The sequence below is a fragment of the Antrostomus carolinensis genome, unplaced genomic scaffold (genome assembly GCF_000700745.2).
Source record: "Antrostomus carolinensis isolate BGI_N321 unplaced genomic scaffold, ASM70074v2 scaffold9368, whole genome shotgun sequence".
NCBI lineage: Eukaryota > Metazoa > Chordata > Aves > Caprimulgiformes > Caprimulgidae > Antrostomus > Antrostomus carolinensis.
Window position 1 is genome coordinate 51849 of NW_010334978.1, and position 8353 is coordinate 60201.

The window sequence follows — 8353 nt, forward strand, 5'->3', positions numbered from 1 at the left end:
GCTCCTGATTTGAGATGACATGAGCTGGCCTTTTCCAGAGACAAGCCCTTAGTAAGGCTGTTCTGGAAAATGGAAAATATTTTAAAGTACAGACTACCCTAAATACAGAAATGTGTTCAAGTCATATAGCTATGCTTGTACAGTGTTCTGAACACAGAAGGCACTACATTAGAATTAACATATTTAGCTTCCATTAGATCTTTATAATATGAAGTAAAACTTTCAGCAGTATCTTTGAAATATGGAGAGTCGAGTCTCATTACCAAAATAAGTATGGCAATTAAATGCAATTAAGTGCATGTACTAAAGCTAGTAAGGGGGTTTATCCAATTTCTGCAATTTGGCAGTTTATAGGAATTACAGACTCACTTATCTTCTTCCCTGCCAGGTGTCCTCTCTTACAAACATGTCCTTTTCTCTCAAGTTTACCTCCTTGCTCCTTATTTCCTGGTCTCACTCCAATTAATTTTTCACTGGTACACAGACTAAGCCCACTTAATTTTAAAATACATTAAGTGAAATAATCTTGAATTTTCTGTAACTGGAATCTAATATATGCACTGATTTCCTCAGATTTATCTAGATGTTGTGACTAACTTAAGTGCTAAAACAACAGGTAAAAGTAAACGCTGCTTGGTCTAATAAAACTTCCTAATTCTTGGCATTTACTATCCCTTGAGATGGCATCTACCTGATTCTTGAATTGCTCACTGTTGATATCTAAACCACACCACATCTTTATAACAACTTCTTCAGAAACTTCTGTTTCTGTTATTGTTACTAGTCTAGACAACGTCTTGGGTGATACCTTTGCATGCCTTCTGCAGCATCCTCATAACATTTATTACTCTCTCAAAGATGACTACCTTACATGTAATAATCTTGGTTTTTTTCTGAACATGCAGAATGGAATTTCAATTGTTCTTCAGTGCAGCTTTTGGCATTAATGTGAACCTATAGTGCAAGCTCATTATAAGGAAGAATTATTTCTGATGAAATAAAACCTGAAAATATAATGCTTCCAGTTGACAGGATCATAGAATCATATAATTGCTGAGATTGGAGGGGACCTCTGGAGATTATCTAGTCCAACCCTTGTTAAGCTATTCAAATGCAACTCTACAAAATAACATTTCTGGGTTGGTTTTGGCAACATAAATGAGTACATACATATTTTTAACTTTGATTTTGCTATTTCTATAGCACAATAAAATTTCTGCATCTATGCAAAACTGCTCTTTTCTTTTCTTTTTTTTTAATTTTTAATTTTTTGTGTTCAGCAGTTAAAGTCAGCTGAACTTTCACATAATATGCATTATTTATACCTCAAGTGTTAGAGAACAGTTAGGGTTTCAGATCCAAACTCTTAAAAGTACTCAGACATTTCTTCACTTAATACCACAAGCCTGAGGACAAAATGCAGACGAGAGCTTATACAACTAAAAGTTGCATAAACAACTTAATACAACCACTTCAACATCTGTGAGTTGTCTAACCCTAGAGAGACAGGACATGACAGGAGGAGAATGGCTGTTAGCCTATAGAGCACATTTCCCATCAGCTCAAGAGAGGAATGCAAGCATCACAAGGCAAACCACTCAATTCTCCTCCTAAGCCATTATAAAATATTTATCTCACTATTGTGTTTAGAAGGTAAAGACTAGTACTATGGATCCAAAGGACCAACGCTGAGAACGTTTTCCCATTATTTGTTGCTTTGCTTTTATTTTTCAAAAAAGAAAGGGGGAAGTAATATTAAAAATTCCTGTCAAAATAATGTTGAAAGCTACAAAGGGAGTCACTAAAACATTAGAAAACTTTTAACTGGAATTTAACCCTGTTTAAAAACAGACACTATGTTATGCCCTACTGGGTACTATGTTTGGTAAAGCTGTGATAATTTTTTTTTTTTTTTTCAAATCTTCTGGTTGACAAAGTATTGAAAATTATTCAATGCCACTATCTTCTCTATCCAGCATATGGCTGTAGGCCACTGAACAAAACCCAGGCTGAATACAAATACACTACCTTGGATATTTCTAATAGCATTTTGAGGAAAAAACAGAAAACAAACTCATTAATATTCACAGGATTCCTATAAAAATGGCAACATTATAATCTACATTCTCTAGAACAAAGCCAAGATACTCATGCTGGGTGCCAATCTAAACTATCAAACTCCTAGTCTTCCAAAGTATTTGGCATTTTTCCGTGTTAAAGCACTAGTACTCTCCAATCAACTTCAGTTTTGAGCACTCATCTTCTTTAGGTCTGCCAGAAAATAAGAGGAGCACATTCAGTGGATAACTGCAGAGTTTTTGGTTCAAATGACTCCCCCAAAATCACACTGGAGCTTTGACAAAGACAAAACCAGAATCATTTCCCCAGGCAGCTTAACCAGGGCTTCTTTGACCAAGCTCCAGGAATTACATAATTCTGGGAAAACACAACTTCTCCAGAGTCTATTATTATTATTAACTAATGATCGAAGAATTACACTGAAAACACCATGAGATTTAACTGTCCTTTTACATTAAGGGTAAAGATTTCTTTTTTTTTCCAGAAAAACTCCCATTATATGCTTTTTATTTTAGTTTCCTTCTCCTGCAGTTACTATGTTTATGGAGAGCTACACACTTCCTTTTCATGCAGCACCACTTCTACAGGAAGAGCACCTCTCTGTGTCTACAACAGAGGCAGAATCTCACCGACAGCCACACCACCCACCGCACAGCCCCCATCCACTCTATAAGCACGGTCCTTTCTGTGCCATGCATGAGCAGAGGATTATGCTGAAAAACCAGTATGTAGCAATGCAATTACAGAGAGTGTCACAGTCAAATCATAGAAGAGTGGCACTGTAAGGAACACTGGCAAGCCTGGTGCTGGCATTTTCTGTACATCATTACTTAATTCTGCAACCACAAGTTTTCTTCACTTTTTTTTTTTTTTTTAGTGCAGATTTGAACATAACATAGATTTTAAATTGGCCTGTAAACCCAAAAACACAATTTGTCTATTTCTTTCATCCTGATGATTGTTTGAGAGCAGAAATACATACAATTTACTAGTTTTGCAGAACCATTTATTTTCTTTCATGTCTTATTTATGCTGTAAATGCTGTGTTGCAAAATTGTTTTTAAAATGAACTCCATTTCAGAGTTCATTTGATACATTTTGACTCTATGTATATAATTTTAAAATAAATAGGTCTGTCTTCAGTTTCTACAGTGCAAGTTTGACTTTTCAGAGTTGTTTTTTACACCTTTTCAAAGATTTATAAATACCCTTCAAATAGCTTCATCTACAGTTAAGAGAAATAACTGTCTTAGAGAGGGAGGGGGGAAAAATGTCCTCATGGTTTATTTTCATGTTCATCCACAGATTTCAGTAACTTTCTCCAGTGTCAAAAATAGGTTACACAACTATCACAAAAATGAGATAAAGAAGCAGAGAACTCTATAAAAAAATAGTGAATACTACTTTTAGTGAAAAAGCCATCTTTAAGCCATCTGCTACAGTGTACAGCTCCAGTGCACCATACACTCGGTACTGTCAGGAAACATTTCCATATTCTGTTACCACCATTAGCCTATGATTCACAAAGTACCTGAATGATATCAAAGGAATCATATGTTTTTAACTTAAGGTTACTGACTTTTCTAGGAAATCCTCCACAGATAAACTTTTCTTCCATTGATCCAATTTCGAAATAGTGATCATGTTCTGTGTTGAAGTAACTGAGGCAAAAAAAGAACCATACAGAAAATATTAGAATTAGTTGTTAATTTTATGTATTGATCAAACCATTGCAGAGGCTAACCAAACTTTACACAGGATGTCCAGAAGCAACAATGCTTTTAGTAAATGCAAATACACCAGAAAGATCCAAATATTTCTATATATACTTTTACTTATATGCTTGGAAAGCCCCAGCTTTTTCTGCATCTCAAAACCACAGCAACACCTTTCACACCTCTCCCAACTAATCAGATTTAGTATTTTACTTATCTCTGATCATTGCTTTTCTTCCATAACCACATGTCCAGATAGAGTGTTTTCCAGAGTTACCTACAAACTAATCAAATATCACCCTGATTTATGCTGCCACACACAAATAAGTATTCATTACCCATTTGTTTCTACTTAAGCAATGAACACGTTCAACCTTCAAGCACTGACGTACTGCTACTGTTTTAACCAGACTCATCATATTATGCACAAACACAAGCTCTTCCTTTAACGCACAATAAATCTAATATAAAACTCAAGGACTATATAACCTACTTCTAGTCCATGGCTTCCTATACTTATCATCAGCAAAGAGTCCAGTGAGATGATACTTTTCTTCTTGATGTAAACAGGGAGGAAAGCAAAGTGATAATCTCCAGATGGAAAACTTCTGCCTTGCCATGCTCTGCACAAAAACAGGCATGTGATAAAATTAGGAGAGAGACAGTTCCATTCTTTTTCATTTTGTGCACTATCTCTTCAAACACTCCCACTGCTTTCAAGTGTTTTCTACTAGAAGGTGGTATTTTACATTTAACCTTTGGGGTTTTTTTTAAACTGACACAGTCCAAACTAAGAGTAGATATTACTATTTACCTGACCCAATATTTAACTTCTAATCTACACTTCTGCATATGCAAAACTGCACATATTTCAGCTACACTTACCTAAACTTTGTGTGTGCAGTGACAAGTGCTTATTTAAACACTTGCATTGGTCTGAACTGACATGTGTATAAGCTGACCAGAACAATTTAACATCATTCCTACTATTGTTCCCTTAAGCGCTCATAAGATTCTAAAGCCCCTCAGCTTTCACGGTGCCCTTACGAGCTAACAAAAGCCCTACATAAATCCTTTTACCTTCAGTAAAAACAACAGGGAGCATGGCAGTAATAAACTGAATTCTAGAATTAAACAGTCAAGGTGGCAACTTCAGTAGCTCTTCACTGAAGACCACCTCCAATAAACTATCCTACAATTCTTTTGTCACAAAAGCCCAGAAGCAGTACTGTATAAAGAGCACAGAACAGTGAGTTTAGGAAGCAGAGAAAAAATTGTTCTTACACAGGGGTTTGGATTTAACATATTTATAGCTTAAAAATAAGTTGTCCTCAAATATTCTGCGGTGTAAAAGACATCCTAGAAAGGCAACTAGCTGTAGAAATGAGGGAGAACATAATGGATGAGACTAGAAACTTCTCTTTAGTTTTAAATCCATTGCCTAAATTCAGCTCTGTTGCTTCAGGTCCTAGAAATGTCCACCTCTTTCAGCATAAGCTGTCAAGCCATTTATAGCTTGTACCGTTAGACACCTGACGTGGCAAACTAGAAATACTTCACTAACTTGGATTGCTACCAGAACAACAGTGCTACTGGTGTACACTTCAAACTTTCCTGTACAGGCAGAGAGAATATGGGGGGGGGGAAATAAATAATTTTTAAAAAGAAGACATGGGAAGCAATTACAAATCCCTTTTCGATTTCAGTTTAATCCCTTGTGGGACAGTAACAATTCTGTAAATGCCAGTTAATTTTAACAAAAAGGGCAAAAACTACTGTCATCATAGCATCTTTTCTTTAGAAGGCTCTTGTAAAAAATTGACAAACATCATATTGATCCAATGCATTTCCTCCTGCCTAAGTCAAAGCATGCCACTTCCCCAGTGATCTCCTTTACAAATTCTGAACAAAGAAGGTAGAAACAGACAGCTACAGGCAACTGGACCTCAGTCTTAGACATATTACTGGCTATACATCAGTTTATGTAATCTGTATCAAAGTTAACTGCTAAAACAACTGCATTTATCATAAAACAAAGTATAGCTAGTGAAGTTCCAGGTGGAGATCACAGGAACAGAAATAACTGACAACCTTTCTCATCATTAAAACAAGCTATAAGGATAGTGACATAAGAGCTCTCAGAGTACTCTTAGGTTACAGAAGAACAACCTGCTAGAGTTTCAGTAGAAACTACTGAACAAGTAAATACAAGAAACAACATGACAGAGATCAGGAAGAAATTTTAAACACCAGTATGTAGCTTTAGTGAGGCTAGCTTTAGCTTAATAGCTAAAATTGTTTTCAATCACTGATGTTTGTCAAGTGTAACAAATATGTCCTAGGGGTATCATCACAGATAATGGCCTTAAAACAGGAAAACTGTGCATTTTATAGGTAATTTTAAATTAATTTTGAAGTGTCTGGGTTAAGCTGGATTTGTTCAGTTCACAAAGTCTGCTAATACATAGCCTGTCTTGCCCTTCTCAAATATATAAAAGCGTTTTTCGAGGCCATTATTGATGGCTATGCCACTTAATCAATGCATATTTACTCCTATTTCTCAAGGAAATGCAAAGGTCTCTGCAAATGTATCTTATAACCAAAAGATATTTTGTGCATCTTTATAGATCCATACCACTTGCATATATTGTGTTTATAACATAAGAGAATGCTGAACTTCTAAGATTACTTTGTAATCACACCTACAACACTCAGCAGCATGAGGAATCGAACTCTTGGATCTTTAATGTCCAAAAAGGCTCCTTTCTTCAAAGATACATTTATACTGGACATCTGGAAAAACCATATTTGTGGTTGATAAAAATGCCTAACAAGTACACCAACAGCAGGATTCCACTTCCAGTTGAGCCAGATGCGTACAGGAAACAGAGTTTGATACACTCCTCAAATTCCACCACTTCCTAAGAATTTGAAGCATTGGGCCAGTGCACTTGATATATTAAATGCCTGAAAAGTCTCTTTAACTATCACGTATTTTCTAGCAGAAGGGAAGAATTTAGGCACAAGAGTGGAACAAGAAGCTGCAGGTTTAGCACAGCATATCCCTTGCAGAGTCAGATCTGTAATACCTTTAAACGTGTGATCGCATCCCTTAACAGAGTAACATTCACACTCTGTTCCAGAGCAGCCATTCAGCAGGTCACTAAACATTTCTCTTCCACCACTTTTCATGTGTCCTACTGTCAGCACCACCCTACTCCTCAAATTCAGGCAAGAAAAGCCATAAATTATAATTCTTCTCTTTTGCACAATAGGGGACAACAATTTTTGATAAGATACCTATTTTCTATTCACAGGTAACACAGAAAAATCTGAAGATCAAACTGAATGGAACTACTGTGAGGTTTTTACACAAATACTGAATGACAGATTGCATACTGTTGGAGCTACAGTAGAAAAAGAAGTTCTAGCTGCTACAATCTAAGAAAATCTGAGGCACATACACAGGTACTATACAGTGTAATTCCTGCACCCTAAGGAATGGGATGGGGGCAATGTGTTTTATAACACAGATCTCAGTTTACCCACAAGTACAGTGTTGCTGGACCACTTCTCAGGTTGTGTTTCTACAGCTACGTGCCAGGAGCACTTGTGTATGTACTTGCACTCTGCCTGAACTCCTGAAGGCATCATGTCTCACTACCTCATTCATCATCTCACACCCTAGAAATACCTGCTCTTGGCAAAGCACCTCTCTGTCAGGTAAGTTTTTTATTTGGCTCACAGCTCTTCTTTGAAAATGTAAATAAGCAAAAACTCAGTGAGACAGTGCTGTTCAGTGATAAGCCACTGGTAACATCATGCAGATGTACACAGGAAGGTAAAAAAGACTTCATAACATTTTCATGTTTTGACTGTTCAACATCTATAAATCCAAATATTTGTTGTTGGGGTGAAAAAACATCTCCATTAATTTAATCTAAAAATATTATAACTCTTCCCTATCATCAGGAGGGAATAGAGTGTTGTGTATCACTAACCTAATACATATTAAAGTAGCCAAAATAATGGATCTGTCCTCCAAAAAGGTAATCGATTGAATTTTATGCATTAGGAGGAACAGTGCACTCTCCAAAGAAAGCTCTACACAGGAAACTGGCTATAAAACACAATTTTAAGTGCAACAGACACTAAAAAAACATTGATGCTCTTCAGTTTTGGGCAAAATTGTATTTTAATATTTTATTTAATAAACCCGTGATCACTTCACTGTGTTACCCCAGCAGTACAACAATGGCACTGAAACAGAATTCCTAAGAAAGTAGTATTCTGTATCTCTTTTTAAAGTGCATTCAGTCGTCAGTTACTGCCGTATTTCTGTCAGACTGTGAAAGAGAACTAAGGAAGCTATACCTCATACAAATAGTCTGCCGCGTGATACTTTAAAGCTGCAAACATCTCCTTTCGTGTTGTTTTCAACTCTTCATCGGTCTAGAAGGTATACAGAATGCGGATCAGCTAAAACCTCCCTGTGTCACGCAACACGCGGAGCCGTAGGACTGAGAAAGGCAAAAACACGAACGGCGCCGCCGTCCGCC

The 8353-nt window shown here is 36.5% G+C and overlaps 1 protein-coding gene across 1 annotated transcript in view; it reads right to left on the reverse strand.

Moving 5' to 3' along the window:
- SHOC1 (shortage in chiasmata 1) overlaps window positions 1–8246 on the reverse strand; it is a gene marked incomplete at its 5' end in the record, with an annotated part of 50631 nt that extends 42385 nt beyond the window's left edge. The window contains 3 exon segments of the mRNA XM_029086586.1: window positions 3659–3740; window positions 4288–4417; window positions 8169–8246. Of these exon segments, the coding sequence (XP_028942419.1) occupies window positions 3659–3740; window positions 4288–4417; window positions 8169–8246 (290 nt within the window).
- Window positions 8247–8353: the final 107 nt, after the last annotated feature.